Below are 16,505 nucleotides of genomic sequence, written 5' to 3'. Positions count from 1 at the left end.
TTTATTACAGGTTATTTGTGCATATGAATGTGCACATGTGTGGGTGCCATAGCACAGGTGTGGAGGTTAGTTTGCAGGGCTTAATTTCCAGCACCCACACAGCAGCTCACAACTTTCTTAACTCTGGTTCCAGGGGTTCTGACACCCTCATACAAACACTCATGCAGGCAAAACACCACTGCACATAAATAAATCTTAAATATCATTTGTGGAGTATGAATCATTTATAAAGATGTGAATAGTTAAGATTTAATGCCTTTTCAGGACATGAGGTCACAAGAAGGCTCGGGCCTGTTACATATGTGATTGGAGTTCATTTTGATCACGTGGTTGAACAAGAAAGACCTTGGGAATGCTAGTAATGATTGGCCATGTTAATTGGCTTTTCTGGTATTTTAGGGGATTGATGACATCACTGGTGAGCCACTTGTCCAACAGGAAGATGATAAACCTGAAGCAGTTGCTGCCAAGCTAAGACGGTACAAGGATGCGGCAAAACCAGTCATCGAACTGTACAAGTGAGTGTGTGTGTCTCAGTGTATTCATAATAAGGGCCTTGTGAGAGAGCTGGACCTAGGCAGGTGATTTCCTTCTAGCTGAGTGTAAAGGCCCGTTCCTCCCAGAAGGTAGATGACGTGGTGGGGTGGTATATAAGAGCTAAAGTCTGGTGTGCTTATTCCAGAACTATTAGAACACGAGGACTTAAATCTAGTTATCTGTCTGTAAAATTGTAAAATTGTCTAGACTTCTGTCCTTTTGGGGGTGGGGTTGGCAGTTGAAATTGAGGTTTCATGCATGTTATCCAAGTGTTCCATCTCCAAGCTCCAGCCCTCAGCATCCCCAGCCCTCATTTTCCTATTTAATTGCCTCAGATGTTTTGACATTCATTTGTATAAATAAGTGATCCAGGTAGACTAGGCCTGGCTGGAAAATTGCAAATAGACTAGGAGGTGGTACCTGCTTTGACCTTGGATCTTTGCCTGTCCTGATGCGGTTAAGCAACCTAACTGTTGTTTATTTGGATTGTCTTTTAGGAGCCGTGGAGTGCTCCACCAGTTTTCTGGGACGGAGACTAACAGAATCTGGCCTTATGTTTACACACTTTTCTCCAACAAGATCACACCCATTCAATCCAAAGAAGCATACTGAGCCTGCCATAGGAAGAGCCAAGAAGACATGGTCGCCCACTCAATCATGCGCGTAGTCTTGGTGCCCTGGCCAACTTAGAAGCCAGCTGAGGTAGCTTGCAGCATCTTTTCTAGTTTAAGTGATGAAGCAATGAGGAAAATCTAGTAGGTAGAAAGAGTTCAGGAAGAAAGAAACCTTCCTCTCCCTTTGAAAAGAGGCTCTGCAGGTGCATCACGCCCTTCCCAGGAAGGAGTATAGACTGGATTTCCACCAGTGTTGAGCCTGCACTCTGGATGGGTTAACAGCCATGTGCAAACTATCAGAGCCTTTTTGCATGCAGTGGTGGGCTCTCTGGTTTATCCCACCTTCCATAGGCTACTAAACCACCACTGTATGCCTGAGAACTTGAAGGGCTGTGGTCCTGACTTGTCCATTGCCATAGCTCTGACAATTGACACTAATTGCACTCAGTGGTTGCTTTTCCCCAATGACTCTTTCTCCCTGGCTCTCAGACATCCTTGTTTCTATTGTCTGAATCCTCTTATCTGCTTGCTCCCTTCTCAGGCTATTCAGTACCATGATAGCATCTGCATTTACCCCTCTAACTTCCTTTATACAAACTGAGAAGTGACTGGATTCAGTCTTTTCCTTCTTACTGGGAACTGATCCAGGTAGAAGGCTTACTTGGTTAAACAGTTGCTCTGTCTTTTTTTTTTTTTTTTTTTTTGGTTTTTCGAATAGCTGCTCTGTCTTAAGTCCACTCTGTACCTTTTATTGTTTAAAAACAATTTCCCCCAGATCTTCAGGGTTCTCAAAAAAACAAGGGAAATGCTTACTTATGGAAATGTGGGGTGATTGTATTTTCTGTATAGAAGTAGTAACTGTATAGAAATCACTGGACTAAGGAGATGGTTGGGTTCAAGGCAAGATGAGCATTGAACATGCTGCTAAGTATTAATGCTGTCAGTGTTTTTCTTCTGTGAGTGACTAACCAGACAGTGAGAGGTCAGTAAAGGGAGCAAGCCTGAGGGCTTGGAGCATCTTGCACTAGACATACATAGCACCTGCACTGAGTAAGACAGCTTTACCGTTTGGGAACGCAGAATCTTTTTTGTTTGTTTTCTTCCTATTCCAAAGATGCAGTCTATAGGTGGCCATAAAGTCCAGAAATGAAGATACTAATATTTTATCAGTCATTATGTGTCAAGAAAGCATTTGTTAAAAGACTTTCCTTCCTGGATTCCAAACTTGTTGGCCACCTTGTTACAATTTTTACTCTTCTCTGGGAAGAACAGGGAAATGTCTTCCCACTGCCTTAAAAAGGTGTCCTGCATCTGCTGTCCCCAGGAGGCGGTCATTTATTACTGGTGGTGATTTAGTGTGACATCTCATGGTCTGTCGGGGGTCAGGGTGTGAGGTGGGCCTAGCACTTTAGTGATATTGAGACATAATTCCATTCTGAAGGTGTCGTGTGAATCCCCAGTTCGTTCACTGCCATGTGTTCTGTGCTAACGAGTCTGTCTTCCTGTGCTGCCTGGATATTTGTGGTTCCTCTCAGTCGTCTTTCATGTGCATGTTCTGTGGCTGCCTTAGTGGAGATGCAGGCCAGCATCCTCCACTTGTGCTCTCAGTACAGAAAAATAAGCTTCTGAATGAAGTGCAGCTGCGTGGTGCCGGTCTGTGATCATCTGGGCATCATCAAGATGTCAAGCACTTTGGATGTCACTTGGTAGGGGTTGGATGACAAGCCCAGGCATCCTGGAGGAGCAGATCAGTGGGAAACCCTGAGATTATTCCCAGGGACCAAGGGAAGTAGAGAGTTAAAGGATTCAGGGTAACTCGAGAGGGGGGGAAATTTCAAACTTATTTTTTCACCTCTTGTAGAGTCTGGGGAGAGCAATAGGGTATGATCAGGTCCTTGCCTGCACACTCTTGTTTCTCTATGCATTTCAAGCTCAATAGACTACAGTAGCCAGCACTGGGACACCAGGGTCAGAAGAGCAGCAAAGGGCAAAAACACCTTTTCCAAAGTCTTGGGTGATTTCATGTCCGTTGGTGTAAAGGTGTTTTCTGCAGCAGACTTGGCTGTTCTTTTCTAAAAGATTTTGTAGAAATGGACATTTAATACTGAAAGGGTCTTGACAAAGGTAGAATGGAAGGAGCATCTTTCCTTCTCAGGCCACACATGGCCTTCCTCCAGGTGAACATCAAGGATCTGTGTGGCCTCTGAGATTCTGGTCTGGCTTTTCGTTCACAGATTCCACCTGACTCCTCATTCAGTTTGCTTCCCACAATCCTCTTGCTTAGAACTTGGGAAAGACTGCATGTTTATTCCTCCAGTATTTATGACAAAAAGGTGCTATGAAGGAGGCCTTCTGAGGGAAGTGCACACTCTCAGGACCTTTATAAGCATTGTGGTGAATCTTCACAGGCACAACCAATTTTTCTTGCTTGTTTTGTTTTTTGTTTTTTTTTTTTTTTTTTTTTTTTTTTTTTTTTTTTTTTTTTTTTTTTTTTTTTTTTTTTTTTTTTTTTTTTTTTTTTCAAGACAGGGTTTTTCTGTGTAGTCCTGGCTGTCCTGGAACTCACTCTGTAGACCAGGCTGGCCTCGAACTCAGAAATCCGCCTGCCTCTGCCTCCCAAGTGTTGGGATTAAAGGCGTGTGCCACCACCACCCAGCACAACCAATTTTTCTTATAAACAAGAGTCCAGGATATGAAGTCTCGCCCCAGGCTCTTCATCTGAGTAAACAGTAGAGCTATGACTCAGTCCCAGGTTTTCCTGCCTCAGAAATCTTGGCCTTTTTTACTGGATGTTAGCTGTATGTCTTGACCTAAGCAACCTGGGGCCATGAGCCTGCTTAGGTTTGCTTGTGGGCTCAGGGAGAGTGGCAGACATCACTGGGGTGGCTGCGCGAGGCTATTTCTTTTATACCCTTTGCCTGAGCAAAACGAGTTGCTGAATACAAGGTGTTAGGCAGGCTGGGTTTGGACCAGGCTAATCTGCCTTCATTCTAGGTGTCAGGAAGCCATGAAGCCATATGAAGGAAAACTGGCATCTACTGAAACATTAAAATTAACTATAAAGGTTACCCCTTATTTTGGATGTGGCAAACTGCACAATTCTTGCCAGAATAAATGCCATCAACTGCCTCAGGGCACTCCTTGGTTCGACCATTCTGTATGTGGTTGAGTGTGAGGGAGACAGGCTAAGCACAGTGTCTTTCAATAAATGGCTCTTGTTTAAAACCTTTGCAAGAAGTACTGCACCTTCTCTCTGTGATTCGGGAAAAGGAGTAAAAATGGAAACCCCCGGGCTTTGTGTGAACTGCAAGAAATGGTACAGTTCAAGGCTTTGCTAGTTTTATGAGAACTTGTACTACTGAATTTGCGAATTTTGTTTTTTGAGCTGAACAGATCTCTGGGGGACTATGTTGAGTGTAATGGCATTTCACTGTGATCCCCCAAGTTCAAGGCAGTCGTGAACCCAATGTTGGCTTAAGTTTCCAGGGAGCTGACATGTGAGCTTTTCTTCGGTGACAGTTGGTGTTCCTATTGATTTTGGCATATGTGCTTAATACAGAGTCAGTTCTGTATATGCTATCCTAACTATTCATTGTATTAATTTTTTTTCGTTTTGTTATCTTGCTTGAAGATTGATTTGTATTGAATTTGATAGAAATAAATGTTTTTCTGCTTAATATGAGATGAATTCATTTATTCTTCGGGTTGCCGTTTATAGCCTGTAAAGCTTCCCAGGTTCTCTCATTTGTATCACTTGACAGTTCTTTCATTATCCACAGTTGTCTGTAATTTGCAAAACGAGGCAAACAATGTAACCTAAACAAAGTAATGATGGCAAAGCAAACTTGCTCCTGGTCCTATTTGTTTTCCTGCTGTATCGTTGCTGCTATGTTCATGTGTCCTCGTGTCCCCTGTTCACCCTGTCCTCCTGTTAAAGCTGGAGCCCTTTGCAAGGTTCCTTGTTGAACTGGGGCTGTGAAAGAAGTACCTGACCGCCTTTTCAGAAGGAAGCTGAGAAAATGGAGGCACAAGCCCTGGCCTTTTCCAACCCTGGTATGGCCTCCTCGTCTGGTGGCCTTCCAGTATCTAAAACCAGCTGTAAGCAAGTTTTAAAGTCATGTCTCCAGGAAGGATGGGGAAGTCCATCTGAATAGGATGATTATGGTAGGTTGTCATGTGGTCAGGATGCTCACACTTTCTCATTTGGAGAGGAGTTTACATCCCTGCTCCATGGGCTTCTTCGTATTTGGACATTGCCTTGCTGCATGCATTAAAATGAATAGACAAATGGTACCACTTTAGAGCTGATACTGGAAGAGTTAGAGGTCCTGTAGTGATATGGGCAATGCTATGGGGCTCTTAAGGGGAAAATTTGTGTCAGGCAGGAATGGAGGCTACCTCAGCAGCCTGGGGCACAAGTGAGGAGGAAAGGAAAAGAAAGGCCTTGGATTTTGCTGGTGGGTGACAGTATAGACTACCAGAAATTATGTCAAACTTACAATAAGTCACCCTGCCACTGATGTGAGCTAAGGAGTTTGGTTGAAAGGGATGGTTAGACTGTAACAGGAGGGAAAAGAGTACATGCTTCAGTGGAGAAGTGAGGAGAAGATGAGAAAATGGCTAGAAGCTTCAGAAAAAGACGCTCTGTGGCAAAGTAGTGAGCCACCACTCCTAGCCTATTGCCGCCACTATCGTAACGTGGCCTGTTGTGGCCCCATCATACAATTTCCTCAGATAAACCTGTACTTCATGTATCATCTTGGTGACTAGACCAGTCTGAGATAGGGCTTCAGTTTTGTAATGTTACAAATGGAGAAACAATAAACAAAAAAAAAAACAAAAAACAAAACAACAAAAAACACGATGACATACCTTAGAATTCTGGGTAATATGTGTGCCAGAAGGAACTGTCAGCTTCAATCACCAGTTTGTCCCACTCAAGTTCAGCTTCACCGATGCAGGCTGGCTTTGACCTCTGCAGCAATGCTCTTGCCTCAGCCTCCTGCAACACATCCTGTTTCAGACTAATTTTAAGCCATGAATCTGAGCATCTGAGTAATGAAGCAGCAACCATTGCCAGGCTTGAGGAAACCCATTCAAATCACGTGTGTGCACAGATAGGAATGCAATGGGACACACGAACTGTAGGCTGTCTGATGCTGACTGTTGGCCAGTGATAACCTAACTCCGAATGAACCTGAATGGTAAGTTCAGCCAAACCTGGCTGCTCAGTGAATGGTTAAAGAGACTTCACTTAGGACCACTCAGTTCTTCATTTTGACTCCCATTATCCAGGTACTTCACCACACAACCTAGGAGAAGAAATAGAGTATAGAGCTATGCCACGTGAAATAAACCGTTGTGTTTCTCCCGAATCAGGCTTTTTCCCTTCTTGGCCAGGGTTCTGGGGTCAGTCCCTTTCACAAGCCTGGAAAGCCTCCAATGGAAAGACCTTCTCGTATCTGATCATGGACTTTATCCCACCATGTAAAGTCATGGAAGAACACAGTTTTCTGATGAGGAGTGATCAGGAATAAAGAGATGAACTGCCAAATCCAGATCTATGAGGCTAGAGCAGCCACTGTCTTCAGAGATTGTCCACATACATGTACAGTCTAGATCCATCGATTGTAACATTAAGGGTAGCATTCCAGATGACTGGACACAGTGACAGCAGGACAAACAGACTGCCTGGAAAACATTAGTCATAGGACTTTTCACAGTATTCTGAGCCAGCATGGTTAGGAGGAGGAAGGAGAGCATTGCTTTGACCTGAGAGCCATTTTCTCTTTCAGTGTATTTAAACTGTATTAGCCTGTATTAGCCTGCTTACTTGTTTGGCTCTACTTGTCTCAATTGGTCTATCCATCTTGGTTTATCATGAGGAACTGGTGCTTTTCCACATGAGAGTCCTGCCTAAAATTTTATCAATGTTGGTGTTTACAAGTTTTGTCAAGAAAACTAGGACTCTGAAAATAATAGCTCCTTAGAAGTCTGAGCTGTTCCATAAATATTTCAAAAAACCACAGAAACCAACAAAAGCAGGATAACATCATAGTTAATTTATTTATAGCCAGGACACAATACTGCAAACTCCTGTTTGCAGTATTTGTGTAGAGTATATACCCAAAATCAGTACCAGCTCTGTCACTCTGGTGGAAACCCATAATAAAACAAAGATTCCATGAAATCTAAGACACCAGACTTTGCCTAGCACTACCCAAAAAAAGATAATGTTCATTAAGAAATATATTTCAGGGGGCTGGGGCTATAGCTGTTTGTAGATGATTGAATACCATGTTTAAAAATCAGGGGTTGATAACCGATACCACATAGTTGGGCTTGGTGGTGTCTGAAGTTAATACACAGTAATATAAAAAAAAAAAAAAAAAAGAAAGAAATGTATTTCAGTGCACCAACAGCAGAGGGTGCTGTTCGGCAAAGCTCCATCATTACTGTAGAGACACCTGGGGCAGGAAAATCCAACATCTTAAGGAGTAGAAAAAGCCACTAGCCACACAAAAGTATTCTTTGTGTGTGTGTGTGTGTGTGTGTGTGTGTGTGTGTGTGTGTGTGTGTGTGTAGGTGCCACTGCTCACGTGTAGAAGTCTGAGGACAACCTGCAGGAGCTGATTCTCTTATTTCACCATGTATCCTTGAAATCAAACTGGAGCCTGGCAGTGTGTGCCTTTATCCCCAGTCATCTTTCCAACAATCTACAAATTACTTTTAAAAGGAAATAGATTGGAAATCTAAGTTCTATAGCTGATAAATAATATCCAAGACCTAACTTCAGAGCAGAGGAAATTGGAGTACACCACTCACTCCAACATGGATCAAACAGAATCAGGGAAGCAACAGCAAAGAGGCATGCAGGACACCACCATTCAGAAATTCAGTACTGAGCAGGACACAAGAAGAAAGCCGTAAGTGAGAGTTGAATGAGGAGCATGAAGTGAGACAAGGTCCTGAGAAAGAACTTACAGGGTATATGATAGAGTCCAGATTCAACAGGACATACAAAGAAGATGTGGGCATAGAGGATGAAACTCGTAGGATTAAAACAAAATAGTAAAAGGGAGAACTATTCAGAGAGAAAACAGCTAATGGGGATGGAGAGAGCCCAACACATAAGCGAATCCCCAAGAAGAAAACCAAACCATGACTCAAGACCAACATTCTAATTTATAATGTACTATAGCTTATAAAAATAGGTTTAAAAATCCTGAACATGTATTTATCTATAAAGCATGTTCTGGAATGCCGCGAACCCCCCACGCTTGGGCACCAAACTGTCGCGAACCCCCCACGCTTGGGCACCAAACTGTTGCGCTTACTGGAGCCCGATGTTGGACGCCAAACTGTTGCAGCCCGTACTGCCCGTTCTGGTCCGAGGGTCAGGGTCTAGCGAGAGAGAGTGGGGATAAAGGGGAAGAGACGCGAAGAATGGAGACAAGACAGAGATTCTGATCAAGTCTCGTTTATTGAAGGGAATTCTGAGCTATTTATAGGCTTTTGCCACGTGCCTTGTAGGCGCGTGGATACCACGTGCCTTGCAGGTGTTGATATGACGTAAGCCTTATAGGCGTCTATAGCGTGGACAGCACATGCACCGCAATGTCTTGCAGGCGTGGATAGCACATGCGCCTTATAAGCATGTATGGCGTAGATAGCACGTGGACAGCACGTGAACTGCAATACCTTGCAGGCGTGGCCACCACGTGCACCTTGCAGCTGGGGGCAGTAAACAGCAACACAAAATATGTGGGATATCAGAGTGTGCTTCAGCTGTTGTAGGCTATTGAAAACCAAATCTTTCGTCAGGGTATATGGTTCCAGATGGCTGCAAAGTTGATCTAGCCGCTTTCTGCTAAAGTCGGCTCCCAACACTGGAAAGTCAAGATTTAACTCAGAATGCTTAGCTATAAGACATTCTTGAAGAAACAGGAAAATGTGGGCATCCATGCAGAAAGTCCAAGCAACTCATACTAGGCAAGACAACAAGGGGATAATCCTGAAGAACAGAAGCATCCAGTTCATCCAGCTCGCTGATCCTCAGTTGTCAGGGATATGGATACGTAATCTTCAATATGCAACACACACTCTGATGCATAGTCCTCACTTTGGACTCTGTTACTACTCATTACACACAACTACATACTACTACTGGTACATACATCACCCAAACCAGGAGACGGATGGAGGGAGGACAGCCAGAACTGTGGTGTATATACACTTTATTTAGTTGAAGAGACTAAAATGAAAGTAGTCAGAGCAATTGAAGTAATGTGCAAAAGAAGAAAATGAGAAAGAGGCAAAGCAGGAGAGTATACTGTGACTCAGTTGCTCTTAGGGTTTACTGCTGTGAACAGACACCATGACCAAGGCAACTCTTATAAGGACAACATTTAATTGGGGCTGGTTTACAGGTTCAGAGAGGTTCAGTCCATTATCATCAAGATGGGAGCATGGCAGTGTCTAGGCAGGCATGGCACTAGAGGAACTGAGAGTTCTACATCGTCATCCGAAGGCTGCTAGGAGAAGACTGACTTCTAGGCAGCTAGGACAAGGGTCTTAAAGCACACACACACAGTGACACACCTACTCCAATAAGGCAACACCTCCAAATAGTGGCACTCCCTGGGCCAAGCATATTTAAATCATCATAGTTGTTATGTAGGAAATAGGTGAGATTGAAGGGTTTTGTTTGAAGCTGACAAATGAACTAGTTTGAGCCTAGTTTAAGCCTCAGTAAAACCAAGAGAATCAGCTCCCTTCATGCCAGGATGGTTTTGTGGGGGAAGGGAGGCAGTTAGTAGAGCTGGCTGGAAAAGCTGTATTAGTATGGAAGTAAAAGGCTTATTAGATCAGTCACCATGGTGGAGGTTTCTTTCCCTTCTCATTTTAAAGACTGAACTATGGGGATGAACGTCTAACATTCTCAAAATATTCTTTGTCATTGTCATTAACAATCAATCTACCAGGAGAGTCATCTTTGAGTCACTTTCCCAATTTTGTGCCCCCAAGCATGTGAGAATTTTTGTTGTCTTCATATAGAGTTGCAAGGGATCAGGGTTCAGAGGCAAGCAACTTCAGTGAAGGGCCTGGAAGAGTGGGAGAATGTGTGAAGGAATTTTTTAAGACAAGAATTTTGCTGTTAATACAAAATTTCTCTCAGTGGCCAACAAAGGGGTGGATAAAGTAGCTCTTAGAAGTTCATAACATGGAAACTGGCTGGGCAGTGTGTTGAGTATCGCGCTGGCTTTGGGCAGGTGATCTCAGGTCAAGAAGCTGTGTGAGGGTTATAAAAGCAGAAAATAGATGCGGCTAGCAAAGCCTTTGCCAAAGAGTGACTCACTAGCGGGGAGCTACTCTCCAAGTCTGAAGTTAAGAAAAGACAAGACATAAACAGTCACAATCTTTACCGTCACTGTCATTCTGATGGCTCAAGTGACTCAGTGTTCTGATTCCGAAATGCTTCTGAAGAGAAATTCAAAGGGGGTGGGGTGGGAGGTGGGGTGGAGGAAGGAACAGGAAAAAGTTCCTGAAACCACACAAAAAAGAAAAGAAGTCCAAGAATAACATCTAGTAAAGTTGAGGCTGAAAATCTTGAAGCATGGCCCCACCCCTTCTGTCTATTGTCCATCTGGAAGAGACCCTTTCTATATGAAAAAACAGATTCCTAGTGAGGAAAAAGTCTTCCTAAAGCCAGTGACAAGAAAGGGAAAAATGGCAGGGGTGGGTGGAGGACAGAGGGTGCGGTCCACCTGGTGCCCAGTCACTTCCTTCAGAGATGACTCCTAGTTGCCAGGTTGCACAGGAATAGTGAAGGAAGAGGACATTACTGACTTCCTGGATGCAGATCAAGGGCCCATTCCAGACATAGAGTCCTCAGCATTAGAGGCCAGAGACCCAGAGAGCACAGGATACGAGGCTGTCAAGTGCCAAAGGATAAAAGGGGATAAGAACAAGTTAAATGAAATAAAATTTTTAACAAGGAGAAGAAAAAAGAAACTGATCGTAGACACATCTGAGAGTCCAGATGGAAAAGGGGAAAGAAAGAGAAGGTTAAAACTATATCTGACTGCAAAGAGAAAGACATCGGAGGAAAAATTTAAAAAGATGATAAATAAAATTAAAAAGAAAAACAACAAAGTTAGGAAAGGGCGTATTTTAGGGTTTCCATTGCTGTGAAGAGGCACCATGACCAAGGCAACTCTTATAAAGGACAACATTTATTTGGGGCTGACTTACAGGTTCAGAGGTTCAGTCCATTATCATCATGGCAGGAACATGGCAGCATCCAGGCAGGCATGGTGCTGGAGGAGCTGAGAGTTCTACATCTTCATCTGAAGGCTGCAGGAGGAGAATGGATTCTACAATGGGTGTCGCTTGAGCGTACATATGACGTCAAAGCCCCAACTCCACAGTGACACATTTTCTACAACAAGACCACACCTCCTCCAATAAGGTCATATCGCCTAATAGTGCTACTCCTCATGGTCAAGCGTTCAAACACGTCCGTCTATGGAGGCCAAACCTATTCAAGCCGCCACAGGGGGGAAATCAAAAGAGAAATCTAAGAATGAAGATGAGGTCCAAAATTAAAGAAGGCATTGCAAAAATGTTAAAGAAAAGTCTGATTCTAAAAGAAAAGATTAGGAAAGGGGCAGAAGAGAAACAGAACACTGACTAAGACAGATGTACAGCAGCCATAGCTAAAAAACAATTCTGAAACATGGGTGGAGTATCTGAGAGAAATGCAAAGAGTAAGAAACTAGGTTTGCCATTTTTATATGGAAGTGGAATTGAGATCCCAAAACGCTGGCCTCTGTGTAACTCCCACCATCCACGCTGACCTCTGCATAACTCCCACCATCCAGAGTGAGGATGCAAGGGAAGTACCTGTCTAATGGCACAAAAGTCTATCCAGTATCAAATTTATAGGGTTGGCATTTTTTGGCAACTCTAAATACTTCTGTTTATTTAGAAACAGCACCATAAGTGCTGTTTTGAAAAAAGTAAAAGTTTTATAAGTCTATGAACTGGAAAATGAAGTCTTGTTTTCTGACTTACATAGGTAAAGAAAAGACCAAGCTAGGATGGAATTTGAGCATGTTGTTTACTATTTTAGATTAAAGCATCTTTGTACTGTGTTCCTTTCTTCCTTTTTACTTTTTCTTAAAAGATTTGTTTGTCTTATGTGAGTGCATTCTCTTGCTCTCTTCAGACACACCAGAAGAGGGCATCAGTTCCCATTACAGATGGTTGTGAGACACCATGTGGTTGCTGGGAATTTAACTCAGGTCCTCTGGAAGAGCAGGCAGTGCTCTTAACCACTGAGCCATCTCTCCAGCCCTCTTCTTTTTGTTTTGTTTTGTTTTTGAGACATGGATTTTCTATATAGCCCTTGCTGTCCTGGAACTCTGTAGACCAAGCTGGCCTTGAACTCAGAGATTCGCTTACCTCTGCCTCTCCAGTGTTGTATTGTGTTTCTTGATACAGGGTAGATATTTTAAAAAAACCAAAACCAAAACCAAAACCAAATCTATGCAGCATACATCTGGCTACATAGTGAGTGAAAGGCCACCCTGGTAACATAGCCGTTCCCTGTCTCCAGACATAATTTTAAAAAGGGTGGTGATAGGATATAGGTCAGGGGAAGAACACTTGCCTATCATGTTCACTAGGTCAGTAGTCAGTACTCAGTACCATAAAAAAAAGAAAGAAAAATATTATTGATGTTTTTGATAGTCTCACTATTAGCCATGGCTGACCTGAAAGCCAAGAACCACTTAGAAAGATCCTCCAGCCTCTGTCTCTAGATTAAAGGCACCACTACCATCCCTGGCAGTTTATACCCTGTTCAACCTAAAATATTATTTCCCAAAATTAATGTTTTGGTTGTTTTCCTCCCACAGAATAGCCCACACCTGGGGCTATTTACCTAGAGTCAATAACTAAACTTTCCTCCACATTTGTTTGCTTTAATTTTTTGACTAAAAAGCTGTTTGTTTAAAAAAAAAAAAGATTTTATTCTCTCTCTCTCTCTCTCTCTCTCTCTCTCTCTCTCTGTGTATGTGTGTGTGTGTGTGTGTGTGTGTGTGTGTATACATACACACATTCACATGCCATATTGCATATGTGGAGGTTGGAGGACAACTTTCAGGAGTCAATTTCCTCCTATCATGGGTCCCAGGGAAACAGCAAGTGCCTTTACACCTAAGCAATCTTGCTAGCCATTGGCTCAAACCTTTGAAACATTTAGATACTGTAAAACACCATCTAGGCTCATAGTTTCCACTGGAGTTGCAATCCTGGTATGATCTTTTTTTTTTTTTTTTCCGTTAAAGTGGAGTGGAGACCCACAGAATCGTCTTGGTTGCTACATCTTGGTGTAATGGTGCAGTGGTGGTGTAAGGTACTAGGGTACCTCCCACAACTGGCTGTGTGGGAAGCCATGAGTGACATCAGTGGGATGTGCTGAAGAATGGGTGTGCTTCCGGGAGTGGCCTGGGTTCACCTCTTACCCTCACTGAGAACTAGATTTCACCCACACTGTGGCTAGTGCCACTCTGCCCTTAGTGGTGATATGTGGTGCATTAGTTTTTGCCAATATGCTCCTTCTGGATAGTACCCAGAAAGCAATGAGGCTTGCAGAAATACTGTTGATGTGTGCAGCTCAAAATGATGATCTTACCAACTGTATGTTGACAATTCTCATGGCCATGTTAAATTTATTTATAGAAGTTGCAAGTTTGCTAGCAGCTGGAATCCACAGGAAGGGGTGCTCTGACTCAGCTGTTGTCCTCTCTGCTATCTGAGATCTTGCGTGTTTACTAGACTATGGAAATAATGATATGGTGCTATATTTAAAATGTTTGAATAATGTAATACCTTGGGCTTGATTTTCCTTTTGGTCAATATAACCAGTGCAGCGTTTCTCTTTCAGTACACACATAGATTTACAGTGATTGTGTCCAGATATTTTTGTTTGTTTGAAACAGAGTTTCTTTGTGTAGCCCTGGCCATCCTGGAAATCACTCTGTAGACTGGGCAGGCCTTAAATTCAGAGATCTATTTGTCTCTGTCTCCCAAGTACTGGGATTAAAGGCATGTGTCACCATTCTTGGCCTGAATAACATTGCAAAGATTAATTTATTTTATTTTTTAATGTGTATATGTCTATGTATTGGTACATGGATGCAGGTGCCCCCAGAGGTCAGAAGAGGCCACTGAATCACCTGGAGCTAGAGTTACAGGCAGTTGTGAGTGGCCTGATCTGGGTGTGGAAACTGGACTTAGATCCTCTGGAAGAGCAGCCAGTTTTCCATATCCATGTCTAAATAATAATAATAATAATAATAATAATAATAATAATAATAAACAGCAACAATAATACTCATTCTATTTTATGTATATGGTTATTTTGCCTCCATGTATGTTTGTGGTGCATATGCCTGATGCCCTCAGAGCCCAGAAGAGGCATCAGATCCCTAGGAACTGGAGTTATATAGATGATTGTGAGCTACCATGTGGATACAGAGATTTGAACCTGGGACATCTAGAAGAGCTGCCAGTGCTATTAACCACTGAGGCAACTTTTTTAAAAAAAGAATTATTTACTTATTTCACGTATATGACTACACTTTACTGTTAGCTGTCTTCAGACATGCCAGAAGACGGCCTCAGATCCCATTATAGATGGTTGTGAGCCACCATGTGATTGGTGGGAATTGAACTCAGAACCTCTGGAAGAGGAGAGCAGTCAGTGCTCTTAACCACTGGGCCATCTTAACAGCCATGTCTGAATAATCTGACAGTGTTTTAGTGAATATGAAAATTAAGGCTCAAACTAAGTTATGAGGACTTAAGCATTTTATCTAATTTTAAATTCATGAAGTAAAAATTAACATGTTTGCTTGCACAGTTTTAGGAATGTAGAGGGTGGTATCTTGAGTAGGGCAGAGGTTAAATAAAGGGACTGGAGAGACGTGAACAGTGATATGAATGTTTTTGGTTTTTTTTTTTGTTATTGTTGAATGGTTGGCATCTGTGGGATAGTGCTGAGGCAATGGGAGAAGTCCAGATCTTTGAAGAGACTCAAGCAGTTGTCATACTGTGTGCTGGACTCAGGAACTGAGCACAGGAAACACAGGTGGCTCTTTTGAGGTTCCTCTCAGCAATCTCTTTACCCAGCAGGCGTGCTCATATCCACACTGTAGGATTTGGGGGCTTGTTTGTCGTTTTGCTTTTTTGTTTGAATTTTTTTCTCTCTAATATTTTCCTACCTTACGCAGGAACTTTCCATCCCCTTACTATTCCTTCTTGCTGGCTGAGATTATGGAAGTGCTGTCGCTGTGCCTATGAAGTTTAACTTTGACTCTGCTAAAGTAACAGAGCTTTAAAGCTGTCTTTGAGATAAAGTAGTCAAAGCATGAAGATTGGTTTCATTTTAAAGTACACAATAATATGTTCCCAATGCTGAGGTTTTATAGTTTTTATAATTATGGAAATACTTAATAGATGCTTGCTTTTGTCCTCTCAGCTTTGAAATGTTTGTCACAAAGCCTGCTCATGATTTTTTGGTTGAGATTGTGATGACATGTCTTTCATTGCCTGTGGTCCCTCTGAGACAAAACACTGAAGCAGCAGAACTCACCTTCTGTTTGTGGGAAACAGGATAGAAAGTGTGTCTGTCTCTGTGTATGTCTGTGTGTGTGTCTGTGTGTGTCTGTGTGTATGTGTCTGTGTATGTGTCTGCGTGTGTGTGTGTGTGTCTGTCTGTCTGTCTGTCTGTCTGTCTCTGTGTGTCTGTGTGTGTGTGTGAGAGAGAGAGTTGGGGCAGCAGAAGCTTGCTTCCTTACAGTCCTCTAGTAGGGTGTTTTTGCCTTTCTTGTATAAATCATAATTTAACTTTCTTAAGACATTTGTAAGCTTTTTTTAATATGGAGGAATTATTTTGAGCTTTTAACAAATGAAGGCAATATATTTGGTTGGAGTGAATACTATTTTTTTTTTTTTTTTGGTAAATTACTATTTATTTGGTAATTTAGAAGTAAAATTAAAATTGCTATTTATTTGGCAATTCAGGAATAACCATCAACCATTTCAAAGTACAGGTGATAACATCTAAAATAATGAGCATTCTAGCCAGAAAAATTTCCATGTGAAAGGGTTTTGTGGTTTTTTTTTTTTCTTTAAATGTTACTATTAATTTCTAGTTTTTGTTTGTTTTGCTTTTGCACTGTGGTTGAAGAAAGAATTTTAGGTTTATTATTCCTACTTTTGGAAAGTTTTTGGTTTTGGTGCTGAGATTAAAGCCTGTGGGTCACACATGCCCAGCCCAGCCAG

General features: G+C 42.3%; 1 protein-coding gene across 2 annotated transcripts in view; it reads left to right on the top strand.

Annotated features, from left to right (window-relative positions):
* Positions 1–4,828, top strand: part of Ak4 (adenylate kinase 4) — a 47,904-nt gene extending 43,076 nt beyond the window's left edge. For both annotated transcript variants that reach the window (XM_034504092.2, XM_076934611.1), the window contains exons 5-6: positions 400–518; positions 1,035–4,828. In XM_034504092.2, coding sequence (XP_034359983.1) covers positions 400–518; positions 1,035–1,149 — 234 coding nt within the window. In that variant the 3' untranslated portion in view covers positions 1,150–4,828. The remainder of the gene's footprint in view (positions 1–399; positions 519–1,034) is intronic.
* Positions 4,829–16,505: the final 11,677 nt, after the last annotated feature.

The sequence above is a fragment of the Arvicanthis niloticus genome, chromosome 5, assembly GCF_011762505.2.
Source record: "Arvicanthis niloticus isolate mArvNil1 chromosome 5, mArvNil1.pat.X, whole genome shotgun sequence".
In the NCBI taxonomy this organism is placed as follows: domain Eukaryota; kingdom Metazoa; phylum Chordata; class Mammalia; order Rodentia; family Muridae; genus Arvicanthis; species Arvicanthis niloticus.
This window is presented reverse-complemented; position numbering and strand designations above follow the sequence as displayed.